The 20,946-nt window shown below is 48.0% G+C and overlaps 1 protein-coding gene across 1 annotated transcript in view; it reads right to left on the reverse strand.

Moving 5' to 3' along the window:
- Window positions 1-19,817, reverse strand: part of LOC144119000 (scoloptoxin SSD14-like) — a 45,597-nt gene extending 25,780 nt beyond the window's left edge. Inside the window, exons 1-3 of the mRNA XM_077651754.1 lie at window positions 19,760-19,817; window positions 9,420-9,541; window positions 7,673-7,885 (exon numbers count right to left, since the gene is read on the reverse strand). Coding sequence (XP_077507880.1) covers window positions 7,673-7,885; window positions 9,420-9,526 — 320 coding nt within the window. The 5' untranslated portion in view covers window positions 9,527-9,541; window positions 19,760-19,817. The remainder of the gene's footprint in view (window positions 1-7,672; window positions 7,886-9,419; window positions 9,542-19,759) is intronic.
- Window positions 19,818-20,946: the final 1,129 nt, after the last annotated feature.

Genomic DNA, 20,946 nt, shown 5'->3' on the forward strand with positions numbered 1-20,946 from the left:
CACCTCCGCATAAACCCTAACCAAAGTAAAGGAGGACCTGTGGAAACAACTCCAAACTAAAATTCTCTCTAAGCCCACCGTTCTGAGCCAAGTCTACCCGGCTAGATTTAAAACGCGGTATAGCAAATGGAGAGGCAAAGCCGCCATAGACCTCATGTTCTGAGGCTGTCCGACAAATACCCCAGCAATATCGCTTCAGAGGCTTGCGCACGCAGGTCCGTGGGACACCTTGCTACTCATCTCCGACCTGCAAACACAACTACAGGTCGCGCCACGAGTCCAATAGGTCGCCGTCAGTCTCCACTTACGGCCATGTAGCAAGATCAGCTAACCCACTTGTTACTCATGCCAATAATAAAAGTTTTCCAATTCAACGTCTCCTAGAAATAATTTTATCTTGAGCAGTAATTTTGTATGACACACTTTATCGAAAACCTTTGTGAGACGCAAGAAGAATAATATGTTTCTCCCCCACGATCCAAAATCTGGCACAGGGCGGGTGTGATTTCTAAAATTTGCGTAACCGTTGAAAAGACCTGTTGAAATCTATGTGGAAACTCGCTGATTGGTATTCCTGGATAATAACCCACGGAAGTATTTAGAAACAGCATGTTATAAGAGTTTATACTCGTTTGATGTGAGTGCGACTTGCCTGTAAGTTGGTATTATCATTGAACCTCCTTTTAATACCGGATTATCTTGCTAATTCGCCAACCTTCAGAGACTGAATTTTCTGAAAAAGATTTCTCAACAGTTAGGAACAAATATAAGAACGCATTCGGAATTCCGTCAGGACCCATAGCTTTGTTATTTTTAACTACAAAATAAGGGTGAGAATTCTTTCAGCGCAGATACATAGGTCCCCACTTCTTTGAGATCTGAGCCGCTGCAAAGTGTATCGGCTGTCCATGGTAGTTAGTGTAGACAGATATGATACATGCCATTGTAGAAGCAGAAGTAGCGTAAGCATTAGTACAGGCAAAAGTTGGTTCTCTCGCTCCCTCAGGAAGACACTGTAGGGGCGCTGGCAGACGGGGCGCGTAGTGTCATCAGTGATGATACGATGCTTGGCAAGTGGAGTGCGGCCTACCTTCGAGCGCGTAGCGAAAAAGTCCGCAAAATCTGCCAAGAGCTTCGAAAGAAGATCCTTCTGAAACGATGGCAGGGCCGGATTTATTTTTACTGACGGCAGAACGTGGCGTCAGCCAGCATTGCCTGGGGTGAGTCCTTCCACGTTGCACAAACCTGAGACCTCAGCAACGCCGTGCAGGGAGGCGATAGCTGTGCCTTTGACCAGGTGCTCATATTCGTTGGCAAAGCTGGTCAGGAGGACGTGGGTACGGCCGTCACGTAGTTGGACGAGACTTCTTGCAGCAGCAGTGGAGCATGGCTGTCCGCCAGGCCCAAGTAATCGTGAAATACGCCTTTCCACACGAGCACCAGCCCACTGCACCACGTCGGCACCATGACGTCATTATCGACAATCCGTAGGGCGTTGCTGCAGGGATCTCGGCAGTCAAAGCAGCCACTGCCAATTTGGTAGAGAACGTGGCACGTGCGTCCTGAAAGTCAATCACAGCATCATTCGCCTGCAGGACGTCGATCCGCAGAATCAAGTCTCTGGAATACTCAGAGAGCACGACAAACTCAGCAACGTACGTGAAACCACAAATTCCAACCTTAGCCGTACACTTGCCAACAGCGGAAATTAAGTGGCCACCAGCGGTGCGCATGGGGGTCCCCGTCCACGGTGTCAGATCCTTTTTTAAGGTCTCCAGAAAAGACACGGCTCATAACGGAATAATCAGCACCGGTATCGAGCAGCGCGATAACCTCAGTGCCATCAATTGTCACCCGCAAATCGGATGCAGCGTATCGGATCCTGTCGCTGCCTCTCTCCGTCGAGGTATCGTCGGCTCGATGGTTCCGCGATGCAGGACCTTGAGACATCTCGACGTCAGCGGCCTTGCCTGCAGAGGTCGCTGGTGTTAGTTTGTCCGACGCGGACTCGGCGAGCGACGGCCAGCAGAGCTACTCTGGCGGCTGGGGCTGGAAGCGCGATTGCGGAGAGGCGAAGGTGAACGGTACTCGCGCTTTTCAGAGTAAACAGGGTTCTAACGCGCCTACAGATGTTCCGCAATCTCACGCGGTTGTTCGCCATTCTTAGGACAAGGTGAGTTGGGACAAAAACCGCGAAGACCGACATGAGGTAGGGACATGCTCGGTAGAAATGACCGGGGTCCCCACAGTGCTAGCATAGAGGCCTACGGTCTGGTGTACGCCACAAATCCGACTTCCGAGGACGTGGACCAGCTGTAAGAGGTGCGGTTGCATAATATGGGGCGATGCTACTCACGGGAGGCGTCGGGGTAATACCGTATCCAGTTGCGGCTGCGTTGTTCTTGTGGGCGGGGGGAAGGGGCCCAAATTCAGGCGGCTCTCCGCGGATATGGCGGCTGGGTAGCTGGTGTACAGGTATGATGTCCGTAGTGACGCTGTACTGAGAGCGCACGTCGTTAAGCGTATCCAGCACTGTGGGACGCCCGATACTTCTCGTCATTTGATCTTAAAAGCGGGTATTGGCAAATCGAAGTGGACGAGAGAGACCGAGAGAAGAAGGTTTTCGTGACGCCCGATGGCCCCTATGAGTTTAAGGTGATCCCATATGGTCTGTGCTCTTCCCTGCCCACGTTCCAACGCATGATGGACATCGTTCTCTCCGGCTTGAAGTGGTAGTCCTGCCTGGTGTACCTGGACGATGTCGTTATATTTTCGACCACCTTCGACTAACGCTAGGAGTGGTTCCGCATCGTGCTACAATCGCTCAAATCGGCGTAACTCACCATCAAAGCCGAGAAATGCAATTTTGCTTTCGAGGAACTACGCTTTCTTGGTCTCGTTGTTAGCGCACAAGGTGTTCGCCCGGACCCTGACAAGACCGCTGCCGTCTCATGTTTTCCACGCCCAACTGACAAGAAGGTCGTTCGTTGGTTTTTGGGCCTGTGCTCGTATTATAGGCGCTTTGTTGAAGATTTCTCGAGAATCGCTGAACCGTTAACCTCACTGACTCGCGAAGACACGCCCTTCCTCTGGGTGAGCGAGCAAGAGGCTGCATTTGTCGAGCTTCGCAGCTGTCTACAAAGTACTCCGATACTCGGCGATTTCGATGAACACGCTGCCACGGACAACCACAGTGATGCCAGGAATGTTGGTCTTGGTGCGACACTGATCCTGTGGCAAGACGTTGCAGAGCGGTTCATCAGTTATGCCAGTCGAACACTTACGCGCTCCGAGACCAGTTATTCTACGACGGAGAATGTCTTGCAGTGATATGGGCCATCCGCAAGTTCCGACCGCACCTCTATAGGCGACCCTTCCGCGTGGTAAGCGACCACCACTTCTTATGCTGGCTGCCGAGCCTCAAAGACCTTTCAGGGCGCATGGCTAGATGGAGCTTACGCTTGAAAGAATACGACTTTACAGTCGTCTACAAGTCAGCCCGTTAGCGTCAGGATGCAGTCTGTTTGTCGCGCGCCTATCACAATAGGTACTGACGAAACCGCCGATGATTTTCCTCTCCTAGGCATTGTTATTACCACCAAATGGCGCAGCTTCAGCGGGCGGACTCTCGAGTTCGCGCCGCTTATCGATTACCTCGAAGGCATCGATGCTCGCATTACGGGCGTTTTTCTTCGTGGGCTCCACATCTTCACTTTACTATCTGGTGCTATCTGCAAGCGCAACTTTGCAAACAATAAAGAAGCGTTCCAACTTGTCGTACCATCGCAGTTGCGGCCAGAGATCTTGAGCGCCTGTCATGATGCACCGTCCGCCAGCAATCATGGAGTGAGCCACACACTTGCGCGGATTACACATAAGTATTATTCATAGGCTCAAGTTACTCCCTTGGCTGCGGACCTACGTAAAACCATGCCGTGAATGCAACGTCGGAAGTCTCCTCCATTGAAACCACCGAGATCGTTTTCACCCCGTCGATCTACCGAAGGCACCTTTTTACCAAGTGAGCATGGACCTCGTTGCTCCTTTTCCGAAATCTTCGTCTGGAAAACAATGGACGTCATTGCCACCGACTACCTGACAAGGTACGCTGAGACCACGTCCCTTGTCAGAGGCAATGCTGCTTCAGTGACCCAGTTCTTTATCCACAGCATTTCCTTGCGTCATGAAGCCCCGACCATTGTTGTTACTGCCCGGGCAACTGGTTTCACGGCCCGCTTAACCCAGTCCGTGATGATTCAGACGCACACCAGCCATCGACGTGCTATGGCGTACCACTCGCAGGCAAACGGGTTGGTAGAGCGACTCAACCACGCACTAGACTACATGTTTTCTACGTATGTTGACGTCGAGCATCGAACTTGGGACACCTTTCTGCAGTGCATACCGTTCGCGTACAACACCACTCTGCAAGAGACAACCCGACTGGCACCCTTTCAGCTTGTCCTCGGTCAGCAGGTGACCACTCCGTTATATGCTGTGTTGCTCGTTGGCCCCTACTGCGACTCTAACGCTGACCTCGACGTAGACACCTTCGTTCAGCGTGCTGAGGAAGCGCGGCAACTGCCACGCCTGCGAATTAACCGTCAACAGGAGACATGACGCCGCTAGGTACAACTTCGGACTCCGCTTCGTCAGTTACGCGCCCGGCCATTTTGTGCGCGTTTGGATACCTGTTCGTCGCCTCGGACTTTCTGAAAATTTGCTGCGCAGATACTTCGGCCCTTACGAAGTAGTGCGCCGCATCAGTGATGTGACGTATGCAAATGCTCCCGCCCCAGCGGCTTGCTAATCCCGCCAGTCGCAGAGTACTAAAGTCGTGTACACTGTTCGCATGAAGCCTTACCACGACAGGTTACCTGACTGAACGACGGTTCACTGCAGCCTTTCGCTAACTTTTCCCTGCTAACCGCAGCGTATCGATAGTGCAGAAGAGGGGGGCAATGATACGTGCCACTGTACAAGAAGAAGTAGCGCACGAATTAGTAAGGCAGAAGTAGGCTGTATCTCGCTCGCGCGCTCGTACCACGTAGAGACCGCCGCAATTTTTCGTCTCTGCTCCGGAGGTTCTCCTCCGCGTTGCACGTTATAATGTGAACAAAAATTAATACAGGTATTAGCAATCAAGGACTTCTCACCAGCCTCACCATGCTCCGATTGCAGTGAAACATTGTATTTACTCTGCTGCAAAATACCCCCAAAATCTTTGTGACAGCTGTTGTGGAGTACTCGGGTTCGAACCCAGCCTCGGCGGCCGTGTTTCGATGGAGACGAAACGCAAAGGCGCCCGTGCGCTGTGCGATGTCAGTGCACTTTAAAGATCCCCAGGTGGTGTAAATTACTCCGCGGCCCTCCACTACGGCACCTCTTTCGTCCTTTCTCTCTCTTAGTCCCTCCTTTATCACTTCCATTACGGCGCAGTTCATGTGTGTGCCGAGATGTGAGACAGACACTGCGCCATTTCCTTTCCCCAAAATCCAATGTTCATTTTTTTCTGTTGTGGAAAATTTAGTAAACTGATATTTTAGAACTCGTGTTTTCACTCCGTAATACGAGTGCGCGTCTGTACTCAGTTTGTAAATGTCACTATAAATCACCGAATTTGGTGTTTGGCGGCCTTTTTTTCTACAGTGTACTATTTTTCTTTTTAGGCGAATTATTTCCGATGTTATAAGAGTAAAGAACTCGCCTACGCTTTGTCTTAAATAGTGCAAAGTTACTCATACATTTGCGAGGAACCTCTTTGAAATGTAACCAAAGGTAGTTGACACTCATATGAGTACTGCGAGCGTGCGCCTGGAAGGAACCAAAGCAAAGTCTTGTTCAGCAAGTACAGCAGTGCCATCGGCTGCAATAAAGTCTATGCTCATTGTTACACTCTTCGTCACTTTTCGGGAACGGTGCTACTCATAGCCATTACAACTACGATATGATCACAAATGCCTGGCAACACATAAGCCTCATATCTCCATGCAGAAACACTTTCGCTTAGGAAAATAAGATCGACAACAGGATTGAGCGCTGCCCTGTGCGCGTGTATGCACCCGAAAAATTGCTTTCAAACTGCACGTAAAACACGAGAGAATTATAGTGGCGGCAGCATCTTGGTCACGCACACCAGGCAGACTCGTCCCGCCTTACATCAGGGATTTTGAAATCCCCGGCAATGATAGCATTTCGGTTTTGTGCATGCAAATCATGTAAAAATCGTTAATTTTGTTCAACATAATCGCGCTTGTTCCAGGATGGCGGTGCACTGCGTCAATGATCATAAAAACGTCTTCCAGATAAATTTTGCACCATCAGTTTGCAGTAAAGCAAATGGGATAAGTATCAAACGAAAAACTGTCACCCTAAAACCGCATTTTCCTTGTGCAGTCCATCGCATCGGACCATCTGAGCGTCTTTCAATTTTTTTTTCTCTTTTTTACGGAGCGGTAGCCTTTAGTGGCCAGCTAGAATGATTTCCCGATATCCACGTCCTCCTCTGCACCAGCGACTCCGCGCTAACGTCACCGCCATCACGGGGGGGAACAAGGACAGGGGAAGCCAAGTGCTCGCAAGCGACATGGATCAAGGAAGCAAGACGTCACGGGGAATCATACGCGCCGTTCATGTGTCGACGGCAATCACAGGCGTGTTGCGCCGGTGAATAAAGGCGCTCTCGTGCGCAGCGCACCGACGTGGCAGTCGATCCATGCAAGTACACAGACCGAGTATGCCGACGCCTACATTCCGGGATAGTCGCGGTGAAATACTGCCTTGGTTTAGGAGAGATAACAACGCAAATAAAAGTGAGCTCCGCACAGACACCTCTAACAATGGCAGGCTGGGCTCTCTGCGTCTGTGAACAAGGTCCGCTGAAAGCCCCTTCGTTACCACGTGCCTGGCTCGTAGCGTTAAAAGCATGCAAGGCAATCGTAAACGCAAGGCTTGTCTTGGCCACGTACTTAGTGCTTGCGAAGCGCAGCAAGAAAGTGAGGTACGCGAAGACCTTCAGGTGCGAGTTCAGAAAGGTGATTCAATAAAACTGCTTATTAAGCATATCACACAATCAGCTAGAGCTCGTATTCGCTGCATTAGAAGGTGAGGGTCGGGTTTTTTTAAGTGTTGAGCAGACGTAATACTTAGGTGCGTGGTTCGTTAGAATCCGTAACTTGTCCCCTGGTGGTCGAAATTATTACGGAGCCCTCCACTACAGCACCTCTTTCTTCCTTTCTTCTTTCACTCCCTAGTTTATCCCTTCCCTTACGGCGCAGTTCAGGTGTCCGACGATATATGAGACAGATACTGTGCCATTTCCTTTCCCCAAAAAAACAATTATTATTATTATTATTTTTAAGTGCCTGTGGTTCTTCGGTTTCCTGGTTTCATAGTTTTTAGTGAGGGCGCTCGTGACAACTTCTGTAACAGCCTTCCTACAATTTACTTTTTCTTCAAATTTTAGTGGGCGCAAAAGAGCGTAGTAAGCTAGCGCATGAATGTTCCTGATGTTTTCTCTGCTTCTGCCGTGTGCCTTTTTAGCGCAGTCAACGCTCACATAAGGTAACTAAAAACATGAACCCTCACGCTGCTAACATAAAATAAACTCATTTTGTAGCTCGGATTTACGAAGCATTGCACGCAAAATCACATGTTCGTTCTCCCCGCTCACCTGGAAACTCCCGCGCATTGTGCCACGTCCGTGGTTGCAGCCCATTTAGAGTAGTTCCCCAGCTTCGAGCTGGACGGCGTGTAGGAGGTGACCACAACCATTTTTTCCACCACCTCTTCGGGGCCTTGGCTCACCATTAGGACGCCGCCAATCACAATCACTGTCGCCACTACTGCCAGCACGCACACATGGGCCAGATGCTTGGACTCTTTGCTGCAGTATGCCAGAGACAGGTAAGGAACACGGGCGGCTTAGTCGGGTAAAGCATCAAGCTGTGTTCGCTTCGATGAATGAAGAGAAACCTCTGTTCAATGCTTTAAACGTCAAAATTCGGTATTTATTCTGCTTCATAGTTTGCATGCATTAGTACGAAATCTACATAGTAAGGCTTCCACCCTGGTAGAGGGTCTATTAAGACATTATGCACTTGCAAAACAAGAATGGCGCCTTGTCGAGCTAACCCTGTCTTGTATTGTTTTTTTCTCTTGGACTAGCTCTTTGTGAGCAAGATCAATGCATTTTTATTCTTGACAACACTGCAAATGCAGAGGCCGTGCCAGGACACAATGCATAATATCCCTCCAGATCTGTTTGCAGAACATGCTCCCCCATTTCCTCCAAGCACACTGTACGGCAGCACAGGCGTGGGTTCTGCAAAGGTTGCATCCGCTGTGGGGCGCTGAATGAACGAGACGTACTCTGCGAGCCCTAGAGTCATGCACTTGGGTGGTACATATGCACACAACCACAAAAACGGTAAGAAAGCAGTCATAAGCGCGCAGCAATTTGTAGCTTTGCCGAAAACACAAAGCAAAATCAGGCAATCTTGCACGCTTCTCTTATCGTGCCCAGCTGCCACAGTTCGCCTGACAGATATTCTCGCTTGCGCTACTGTCGCAAAAGTGGTCGCTGCTGCTTTGACACCGACGTTTTACCATTTCCCTTTGAGCCACATGAAGTAGCCTATTTGCGCAAGCTAATCAGTCTGGCAAAATAAGAAGCTTGCGTGACTGACGCGACATTCACTAGCCTCTGCTGGCTAATCGTTGGGCCTGAAGATAAAAAAAAAGATCAGGCTCAGGAAACCTGTTCAACGGGATAAGTTGAAATGCGCGTTTCTGAACTCCCTAAATACTTTCGTATTTTAAAATTTTCAGCAAGCCTTTGTCTAAAACTGTATCTAATAATTATCCAGTACTTAGACGGGTTTCAAATATTTGGATTGTGGCAGATGGTAGCCAACAACGATGCCTGCGCAACGCGTGCAGCCACCTTTAAGGTTGCCCTCATTCAAACCTGCAGTTCTTGGTACATCACGGGCACCGTGCGCAAAAATGAATATCAACCAGAGCCTTACACCAAACTGAAGTGCTGATTTCCTCATTACTTTATGAGTTGGTACCAGGAAATTAATCTCCGGTGGTGACAGACAATGAGAAACACATTATTATTTATTCTAACTTATTTGTCAGTAATTAGCGGAATGTAAATACAAGCACCTTGTAGTTAGCTGTACGTATTTCGCATGTGATGATAATTTCTTGCCATTAAAAGTAATGGTGCCATGCCGGTACCACGCTTTTCCAAAGCAACTTTCGTTAGCAAGCATGCAGTTACGATCCGGCATAGCAAGGCAGCGATGAGAAAAATAAAAGCCCGTTGTCTGAAAGCGTATAAGTGGACCTCCGAAGATAATATCTTTGAATTCTGCCGACAGCGGATACGTAAAGGCCAACTGTGCGCTCACCTAGCAGGAGGAGCGGGCACATCGCTAGGGTTGTTCAAGGCCGACGGGTGTGAACCATCCGATGTCTGCTTCTTGGATTCTTGAGAAGGCTTCGACGCGGTCTCCATGACGGACCAGATTTGCTGGGAAGGAAGGGAAGCACCTTTGCAGCAAACACTTATAGCTGCAAGTTTTTACTCTGTTTACTGCACAGCGTATGTCGGCTAAGTGAGCGGCACATAGCAACATATTGTCAATGCCGCAATTGCACATTTCCAGAGTTGCTGCTGCCTCGCCAGAACAAAATTTTTAGAGGATCCTCGTCCGCACCGTAATGAAGATGGAACTGCACAAGGGAGATGGAAAAGTCAAGAATAACTACATGGGAACGCCGTCGACTGTCGAAAAACCATTTGTCTTATTCCGGTTTCTGCAGCTAAATCTTGTCCCTCTAAGGGCGACCTAGCTTCTATTGGTAAGTCTTTCCAGAATGGCGTTGAAATGCTGATGGGAGCCCGTTGTACTTAATTGCTGAGGTTACCGGGCTAAGGTCCATGCTCAGTTCAGAGCTCTGCAGTGAACTGGGGCAGTCTGCGCAAATTGACTGGGTCGCGGTGGTGACTGTGAAAATCATGGTAGCCTGGTGTAAGATACAGAAAACTTTGGCTAGTTAAGCACGACTATAGCGAGAAGGGACTTTGGGAAGGGGCGGGATGTAATTACAGTGCACTTAAGTTGTAAGGTAGAGGAACGGTTATAACGAAAGAGCTACGTCAAATTAAAAACGGCCCCGACGGACAAGTGCACAAGATAAAAATCAGTCAGGGCTAAGTACAAGGCACTGATACGCCGTGCCTACGTTCAAGTTACACATTTTTTTATGGTGAAAGTGGCTGCCTGCACTGCTTTCTCCGGCCACATTGCATCAGCGTTATTCTGGACGATGTTAGTACCACCCTTTCTACCTCACCATGAAACTGAAGCCAGGTGGGAGGAGTTATGAAAGATCTGATGACGTTGTTACCAGGATGCCCTAGTTCCGGTTGCATTGCATCAGGATTCTGTTTGAGGCATGCAATCTGCAGGTTCTGTGCAGAAGTTGAGAGCGGCACCAGCAGAAATCGACACGCACGGCCATGAACATGTTGATACCTATCGCCAGCCTCTATGTTACCGTCGGGATAAAGCGATATCACAGGGATTGTTACATATCTCCGGCTCTGCACTACGTAATGCAGCATAACTGGTGCGCGTGGCGCGCATTATGCTATGCCTTTGAGGACAGTTGTGCTCCATGCCTAACACAGCAGAAAACATCCCTCCTTGGCCCAACCTGCGAGTGCATTAAATTTGTCTGATCCAACCAACTGTCCGTGAACATGCACGAAGTGGGGCCGTCGCAAACCGATAGGCCTCATTCAATTAAAATGAGCCGCCTCGGTGGCTTCGTGCTTATTTTGGTAGGCTGCTGGCCCGAATTGCGCGGGTTCGATCCCGGCCGCGGTGGTCAAATTTCGATGGAGGTGCAATGTTGAAAACCTTTGTGCTGTGCGATGTCTGTGCACGCTTAAGAACCCCAGGTGGTCGAAATTATCCGTAGCCCTTCACTACGGCGTCCCTCATAGCCCAAGTCGCTTTGGGACATTAAACCTTATACACCAATCCAAAACTATTTCACCAACCGCTCCAACTTGATTGTAGCCACCTTCTTCAAATTGTACACATTTAATTAAAGCTTAAAATTAAAGTAAGGTAGTAAATAGGTGGGCGTCCAATGTGTAGACGTGTTAACGCGTTTGCTCCTGCTCCATTGCTACGAAGGCTATGCGATCAACGGGAAATATTCTACTCAAGTGTTACGCACGGAATTTGCATTGTACAGGACGCCGATAAATACACCCGTAGCATACAGAAGTCAGCTTCAGGAAAATGGTGCTGTTCTGCGCATTAATTTCACGCTGAGTGGTAGGCGGATGCGCTCAGCACGGCTTTCGCAAGAAAAAAAACTCATTTCTTCTATCAGCTTTTATAGCACTAAGTCAATGATGGCTTATGGTTTATGAGGGTTTGACGTCCCAGAGCGACTCAGGTTATGAGAGAGGCCGTAGTGAAGGGCTCCGGAAATTTCGCCATCTGGGGTTTTTTTAACGTGCACTGTTGTCGCACAGCACAGGAGCGTCTTGAATTTCGCCTCCATCGAAATTCGACCGTCACGGCCAGGATCGAACCCGCGTCTTTCGAGTCAGCACCCGAGCACCGTACTCACTGAGCCACCGCTGTGGCTAAAGGCAATGATCGCTGCATATGAATGTTTACTATCAATACTCGCTGCATCTTTCCAAGGGTGGGCTAATAGAAAGACCTCTTTTCAGGACGAAGAAAGTTAAAATTACCTGTTGAGGGGCTCTCACATATATGTGCTGCATGGTTTTTAATGTCACGAAGCAGCGCGTCACGTCTCATAAGCACTGGCGAAAGGAGGCTCAGTCAAAATGCGAAATGCTCCTCAGTCGAAATGCGGCTACGGCAGGCCCCATATTTCATCCTATGACCTTTGAATACGCAGCCGGACTCTGCTGTCAATGCTCCCATATGGCGGGTAAAGCTTTTTTTATAGCAGCGCTGAAAGAACGCAGTGAAACAGTAGGAGTGTCCGTATTAGGCTTTTCCCATGACAGTCGTGGTCAAATGTAAGCTCACCCCCTCCTCCTTTTGTAAAGCTTCTCGCTCTGCACGGGGGCGCCACCTGACAAAGCCTTCCTGCGGTCGAGACCGACGCACTGGACCAGTTTTCACAACAGATGGCTGTCAGGTGGCGCCCCCATGCAGAGCTACGGAACACGAGGAAAAGTGGTTAGATTGGTGGTCTCTTCTTTCCACGACTGTACCTGATTCTGAACTTTCCGACAATTCTTTACATTTTTTCTTAATTCATGAAATTTCAGACACATGAATCCAGCGCGTGGTGGTATATTTGTAGGTAACACAGCGATGCGCTGCACTTAGAGTAAAACAAAATCGTCTGGTCATGGGGTAAATGCGCTTATACCTGACCTCTATCTAAGCTGTTGGGCAGCGTCATAAAAGCTAGAAATACACCTCACACGCTCACATAAATCGATGCCTCTGCTACATAGAACAGCACGCCGGTAGCATTTCGACGAACTTCTTCGCATGTCGTGCAAAATTCTTGTGAGCTCTCTGGAGCAAACGTGAATCTATGGTGTCCCGCCGAATGGCCTCCCGAGTTCCTTTCGCATGGTTCAAAAATTGGACTGCGCAGAATGTTCTGCACTGTGTACAATTTTCATAAATACCACCGAAGGTCATAATTAGTTAGAGGCAGCAGCTCCTTTCATTGGAGCAACCAATGAGTGGTACCAAAGTATGTTAAGGGCGCCATAATTGCAAGCGAAACGACATTTTTAGACAGTCAGCACACTACAAGGAGCCAATCTTTGTGGTCTCGTTGAAATTACGATGCTTCTGGTGATTGCCCTCACATGTATGTCGCGAGATGCCGTTGGTCGTCTGGAAATAACGCCAGGGTTGCGAAATACTCCTGCAGTGCATCGGTTCTCCTTGTGAGTGCAACACCTATTGTCAAGAAAAGAAACCGCATTGCGTACGGTCGCCAAGTAACTGATTTGGAAGCGATAATGAGAATGATGACAGCACACTACAAGGAGCCAATCTTTGTGGTCTCGTTGAAATTACGATGCTAATAGAAAGACCTCTTTTCAGGACGAAGAAAATTAAATGTACCTGTTGAGAGAGCTCTCACATATATGTGCCACATGGTTTTTAATGTCACGAAGCAGCGCATCACGTCTGGTAAATTCTACGGCGAGAAACTAACCGCCAGCAGAAGAGGAAAAAAATATTTACGGACTGAATTGCGTCACAAGGCGGGGGGATTGGCCAGGGTGCATTGTGGATACAAACGCACTCATGAGGAAGGAGTGACAAAATTGGAAAATTTTGTGTCCTAGACTTGAATTTGGAAAAAAAAATGGAAAATAAAACAGAAAAGAAAGAGCAGAGAATTCTCATTCTAGCAGAGGAATCAACCCGATGTAATTATTTGTCGTGAATATATTCGCACACTGATTTCAGGCTATATACCTTGGCGCTTGTCCCGAAGGAGAAGAGAATCGGAATAGATAGAGGAAGCCTAAGTTGAGCGAGGGGTATTTCCAAGTAAATTCTACGGCGAGAAGCCAACCGCCAGCTGATGAGGAAAAAAGATTTACGGAGTGAATTGCGTCAAAAGACTCACATAGGTTGGTCAGATAACCCCGACCTACATAAATAAAGATTAGTCGAGTACTCTGCAGCACAAGTGAATCATGGACACCTCACATTGCCTTGAACTGCACATCCGCACACTCCTAGGAAATGCCAGGTGTTGAAAATCCGCTGCAGTAAGGACAGCCTCATGGCGCAAGTAGTGGAGACACTGGAATCGTCGAAAGCTTACTATAGACAAGTAGACAGTATTTGGGACGAACTGCACAACAGGTTTATCAAGGACGGACTTTGCTTATAAGCTCTCTCCTCAGAAGCAATGCCGCAGTGCTCAGGGACCCAGTGAAAGCATTCTTCTGTAATATGTGGTAAAATAAAAAATTGAAGAGAACGGCTCATAGGAGTATCCCTCGATTTTCCGACCGCTGTCAAGGCAGAAAGGCTGTCCGAAAATGTGATAACCTGGGAGATATTGCAGAGAATCCTTAATAAGGCCAACTCAATAGCCAGAAACTAAGCGACAAAAATAGGGATATAGCCAGGGGCACGAAATAGTTGACTCCAATTATGAGCCCTTAAGTAAATTCCAAAGGCTGCCTTTTCATTTTGATGAGAGACGTCTAAAAAACGACAGCTTGGTTAGGAATATTATCTAGCTTGTCCTTAATAATTCAATTTAATACATTGGCGGGCAGATTCTTAGCATTCCCTGTGAGGGTGTCATCAAAGGAGACTACAGTATCTGCCTGTCGGTGGTTAACTGGCACTAAGGTATTTATTGATATAGAAATTTTTGACAGCAGGAAATTAGTGAACACAACCTGAGGAAGCTTACATTCAGCCAAAAAGTACCAAAGAAGAGAGTTGGGTTCATTGTAAATATGGGGCTAGCCAATCCATGAACAGGCTCCAGAGACCTTAAGAACCTCAGGAGAGTGATAAGCTGAAACCACGAATTTATATCAAGTATCCGCACCTCCAAGTACATCATACCAATAGCCATTCATTTAGGCAGACGTAAGCAATGACGCAGAGCGCGTCGCTCCATAACAAACCGGAGTTCAAGCTTGTACCTTGGGCTCTCATAAAAGAGAACAGAGCCGTCAAGTATTAACTGTACATAGGTCTTATAAAGAAAGGGCTGATTGTCCCGACGCATGCTGAATTTTTGTTGATCAACAAATGCCGAAGGCACGCTCGCCTTTAAGTTCAGTGCTTCTAATTTGGAGCCACCAGCTAAACTGCTAATCGTATATTGCAACCAATTGTTCAATAGAACCAACTTGCGGGATTAGGATACAGTGATACGACACAGAAATGTAAAGAGGGGGATGCCTGTGGGTAAACAGGGATGACACAGTTGTTGACATTTGCAGTTAACTTCAGGCTGTCCAGCCAAACTTCGAGAGCATTTAAATACTCTTGCAACACTTGATACAAGATATGAATATTTTTGACACAAGCGGTAAAAGCAGTATCATCCGCATAGACAAACTTTCACGACCGGGTGAATAGAGATATTACGCATTAGTATAATAAGGCGAAAGCCTTTAATGGGTCATACTCGCGGTGTCCCTCCGTCCGTCCGTGACAGTCTTAAAAGAAAAAAAATCCTTGTGCGCGATGGAATCTGAACCACCATCGTTCCGTTCCGCAGCTGAGCGTACTAACGACTACGCTACTTCCTGCCAACGCATATGCAGTTCTTCTCTACGACGCTGAAGAGTGTCTGCCGAAAGGTGTCAAATCAGATGGATGCCTCCCAAATTCCCTCCAGTGTCTCCAGCATTTAAGATTCACAAACAATTGTGTGCTTTATTAACATCTTAAGCACACATCAGTTAAACAAGCAGCAACACCGCGCTAAAGGCTTCGCCTCACCGCACTTCAGATCAACAAAGTGCCCCTTGAATTTAAAAAAAAACAATGGCAAAAGAACGGAGCCTTGTAGGTGACCTTTATAGACTGGGCGTATGTGTTAGAATTTAGCATACCGTAAGTGCAAAAGAATGATCTATTCCTCAAAAACTCCCTGATCCACGCGAAGTGGTACAAAGGAGGTTTTACAAAAGCTAGATTTTGAAGCAAAATGCTACGCTCAACGACGTCATAAGCTTTGCATTATCCAAAGTAACCGGAGCAGATGATTCTTTTTGCTTCACAACAGCTCTAATACGGATCTCCAAGTCTATGTGCGCGCCGTTAGGAGCAAACCGCAAAACAAGACGGGAGTGAGGCAGGCGACAACACAGGGTGACAACACACCGGCCTGTGTTGTCGCCAGCCTCAGTCCCGTCCTGTTGCTCCTCACGATGTCCTACCAACTGTCCTACAACCAAGTCATTCTATGTGCGCGGTCAAAATCGAACACCCGCGGCGGAAACCATTCGTAGCCTCGCTGAAGCCTTGAAGAGAGAGTACATGATTCGTGAGGCGGCCGGAGACTACCCATTCTGCAAGCCTAACCCAAACTGAAAGTGAGAGCAATCGCCCGAGTATTGTCGAGATCAAAACCCTGCCACTGGTCTTTTAGCACGAAAATAATTTCCGCTGTGTTACAATCTTCACAAGTTGCAAGAGGCCTGAGGCAACCTCTTTATTCTTTTCTTCTTTCACTCCCTCCTTTATACCTTCCATTTCAGCGCGGTTGAAGTGTACTGCGAGATGTGATACAGATACTGCGCAATTTCCTTTCCCCAAAAAAACAATTTTCAATTTCCGTGGCAAAGTCTTGCATTAGTATTTTTCGCATGCAAAGAGTTACTCCGTCAACCCAAAGAGCAGCAGGCTGCATGCAATTACCTAGAGACGCTAAGTCAGATATAGAGACCTCAGTGAAGCCTGCACCCAAATGAAATGAGATTGAGGGAAAGGTAGTGCGAGCAAGAGAACGCGCAGAAAGGCCTTCAGCTATAAACTCCAGGTGGTTTTTTCTTCCCGGAGGGTAATACTGTGTACTGAGCGATATGAGAAGATGGCAGCAGGTTAGCACGTTCCATGTATCTATAGAGAGACTTCGAGTTGACTGGGTAAGACATACATGTGTTCTGATTTACACTGCATTCATTCTTAGCCTTAGACATCATTCTTTAAAAAAAATGCTGCAAAGAATTTGTAATTTATCCACTTCTTAGGACACTGGTTATGCGCTATGCTTTTCCACGCGGCTTTCTTCTGATGATACGCTTTTTCGCAGTCTTCATTCCACTAGCTCCCATGAGTCTTATTTCTAACAGCTGACTAAACTGTAAAGACTGACCGCCGAGTTGCGTCTAACATCAACTTAATACGTGATAACCCACGTCAGATTTATCCGAGGGGACAACAGACGAGAAGGCCTCACCTAGAAGCTTCTTGAACCGTGTATTAATGACGAATATTTATGCGTAACCAGTCGCCCTAAGCAGATTGCATGCAAAGGTGAAAGTGATGGGGTAGTGGTGACTTGATGTACCGTAGTCAATTGCACACCACGAAGACAACCCAATATCATTAACAGCTAACGTTAAATCATAGAAGATTTAAAAGTTGGCCTGATGTGAGTTACGGTGCAACTCTTGTAACAGCACACATCGTCTGCAGGCATCCAAGACCAAAGTAAATTCCCGCTGTAGTCTGTCCTGAAACCTCATATTATGATGCGAATTGATGTCCCCTGCCAGAACTACAATTCTGTTGTGCAATAAAGTATCTAGCCCATCCGTACTAGGGACACCTGCGAAGAAGTAGATATTTGCCACTCTAAAAGGGCACACTGCGGAACAATGTTAAACTGCAAGAATCTCGCACTCAGGTCGTATAAATTTTTGAGACACTTTAGCACGTTGAAACAGTTTTGTTGAAATCAATGTTAACAAGCCCCCATCCCTGCCGTTCGGGCGATCAGCCCTAAAAGCAGAGAAATTTTTATTGTAAAAGGACGATAAGAAAGTGCCACGATTTATGTAGTAAAATAATGACTAAGGTATATTTAAGAGTAAGCTGCTGTAAGTCGTGGAAATAAGGTGACAGAGCGACAATTCAACTGGAGTCGTACAGATATTCCCGCCATGATTACTGATTTAAAATGAGGAAGCAACAGCCTCTTTCAGCAAAGCTGATTTCTTTGTAGCTCCTGGCGAACCTTGTTTAGTTTGAGAATAAGCTGCTGTATGTCGCGGGAACAAGGTGACATAGAGCGAAAATTCCACTGGAGTCGTACAGATATTCCCGCCATGATTATTGCTTTAAAATTTAGGAAGCAACAGCCTTTTGCAACAAACAACCTTTCTTAGTTTTGACATGAGGATGGTCATATTTAGAAGGACAAAAGGGAGCACGATGCTTCTGAGATGGAGATGTCATTTCAATATCTGAGCGATTATTGATAAGAGTTCCCGGGTTCGAACCCGACCGCGGCGGCAGCGTTTTTATGGAGGAAAAACGCTAAGGCGCCCGTGTGCTGTGCGATGTCAGTGCACGTTAAAGATCCCCAGGTGGTCGAAATTATTCCGGAGCCCTCCACTACGGCACCTCTTCTTCCTTTCTTCTTTCACTCCCTCCTTTATCCCTTCCCTTACTGCGCGGTTCTGGTGTCCGACGATATATGAGACAGATACTGCGCCATTTCCTTTGCCCAAAAACCAATTATTATTATTGTTGACAACCGTTAGAGGGAGACTGGGAGGCTGGGTCAGTGGTATTCACACCCACAGGCGCGAAGGCAGAAGAGGTGGTTGCTTGAATATTATCTACAGTGGCATAGGAGGGAGGACAGGTAGACGAGGTTAGCGTACCTAAAGCCGACGAATCAGCCTGCGCGGAAATGACTTGTGATAATGCATCGCTGAACGTACTGACAATGCGGTCAAGTACACCAGCAAGAGCCTTGTCCACTACAGCGACAACCGACTTTGTTGAGCTTGCCTCCACATCGTTAGCCGTCGTGCGGACAACACTTGCGTACGAGATCTGTCTTCTATAGTAGGCCGTAAGCGTCCGCGCGCGAGCACCTGTCGCACTGAATAATGTCCAAGACACTGTGCATCGGCACGCTGAGGGGAGGTGGGATCGTCAGCTGTGTGTTCAGAGTGGCAAACGCAGCTGCTAAATGACTCAGATGTGCAAACGCCTGAAGCATGATCACCACCGCAATCGCGATAGCGCGTTGCCGAATTGTAAGATTTGCCACTGTGACCGAATCGCCAGCAGTTCTTACACTGTAACGGTCTGGGCTGCAGTGGGTTAACATGGTATACAACTCACAAGACTTTGATCTCACATGAGCAAGAGGACCCTGCAAAAGTTGCGTTAACTGATTCAGTTGATATACGATAGTCTCCAGCCTCTTTGCTGCAGCGGTAAACTGAGAGGATGTCAACACCGGCATCATGGAAGTCTTCAAGTATATCTCCTGGTGTAGCTGAGGGACCCGCAGCGCGGATTATTCTTTTTATGCAGGCAGGTTGCTCGGGAATAAGCGCTTTCACTTGGATTGAGACGAAAGAGGTGCACTGCAGCAAGTCTGCAACACAAACAATGTCATATGATTTGCACAAAATTCCTCTTTTGCCAAACGGTCGGACCTCGAAAGTCACAAGATATCGGCTAATCGCTGTAAAGGACGCCAAAGGACTTCCCACCTTTGATCTGTAGGGCAGCGCCCTCTATGTGTATCCTGTAAGTGATCATGTTCGTGTGCAAATAAAGTGACTTGTCCGTCACTCGTGGGAGTGAGTCGTCTCCTTGTAGCGTCCTCACATACAGCCCACTAGGCCTAACCAGGCCTCGACAGCCGCAGCCTTCAGCTGCTCCTGGGTCGTACAAGAGCTTTTTTTGTCAAATTACATCATCGCCTACAGTGACCAGCGCCACAGGGATAAGCTTGACACCGTTTTGGCAAAAAGACTTAAGCAGCGAACCAGGTTACCGAACCTGTTCCTGGGTAAGACATAGCCATGGCCATAAGCCTACACAGACGTGAAGCCTACGTCCAGAGGGATAAAACCTGGCCAAATCACCCACTCGCAAACGGCCTCACCAGGAGTTGGCAACAGGCCAGAAGAGGCAGAGGCAGGAGGATCAGCAGAGCCAAGACAGACTTCAGCACAGAGGCCAGAAGTCGGTTTTCTTACCCTGGAAATGCGGAGATGTAACCGACACTGGACAAGAGGAACGAAGTTTCTTCTTCCACTCCACGGGATCGAAAACGCGCGTTCTCCCAGTGACGATGGCTGTCTGCGTGGCTTTATCGCGCATGGTCCATAAAAAATCCTGAAGCACACTTTCTGTATATTATCAAGGAAGTTAAGAATAAAAATAAATTAATATATCCCCACAACTGCTGTCTACGGAAAAAAAATGAACGACCCGCAATACACAAAATTACGAACGGCCTTCAGCTGCAAAAAGAGAATTCGAAGAAGATGATGTCCTCTCACGCAGCAGTTCAAAAAATGTCTTGCGCTAATTACACCAGTTGCTTGCTCAAACTTGAACAATTACTCTCTCCATCCGGGATAACTCACTCCATCCCGCAAAATATAATGCTGCCATGAAATGCTATTTGCTGATATCAAGAAAAGAGAACGAGCGTCGATGCTCCTTCTCTCGTCACTACACCGCATAATACTTAACATTGCTTTATCACAACCGAAGATGTGCTCGAAAGACACGGGTTCGATCCCGGCCGCGGCGGTAGAGTTTCGATGGAGGCGAAATGCTAGAGGCCCGGATACTGTGCGATGTCAGTGCCCGTAAAAGAACCCCAGGCGGTCGAAATTTCCGGAGCCCTTCACTACGGCGCCCCTCATGAGAGACGCCGTGAAGGGCTCCGGAAATTTCGACCACCTGGGGTTCTTTAACGCGCACTGACATCGCACAGTACACGGGCCTCTAGAATTTCGCCTCCATCGAAATTCGACCGCCGCGGCCGGGATCGAACCCGCGTCTTTAGGGCCAGCAGCCGAGCGCCGTAACCGCTCAGCCACCGCGGCGGCTTCTTTGACTTTTCGATCCACCACCCTCTACTGGCGAATTCAAAACTCTAGGTCAAAGGTCAAGTGGTATGACACCATGCTAAGGCCTATAGCCACACTTGGCCTCTGGCTCACTTGAAGGTCAACCGGCAACGCACGGTGATATCGGCTCTACCTAGCGTAGTGAAGCTTTCCCTTCAAAATTAGCGGCGGTTTGACTCTTTAACCTAGTTAGAGAGCGAAAGCTGTGCTGTATCGGGCAAGTATAGATGCGGCTTGGCGTCTGTAACGTTGAGTGCGTTCCGCACACTGGATAGATAGCGCGCCCACCCTGCCACCCTGGC

The sequence above is a fragment of the Amblyomma americanum genome, chromosome 2, assembly GCF_052857255.1.
Source record: "Amblyomma americanum isolate KBUSLIRL-KWMA chromosome 2, ASM5285725v1, whole genome shotgun sequence".
Taxonomy (NCBI): Eukaryota; Metazoa; Arthropoda; class Arachnida; order Ixodida; family Ixodidae; genus Amblyomma; species Amblyomma americanum.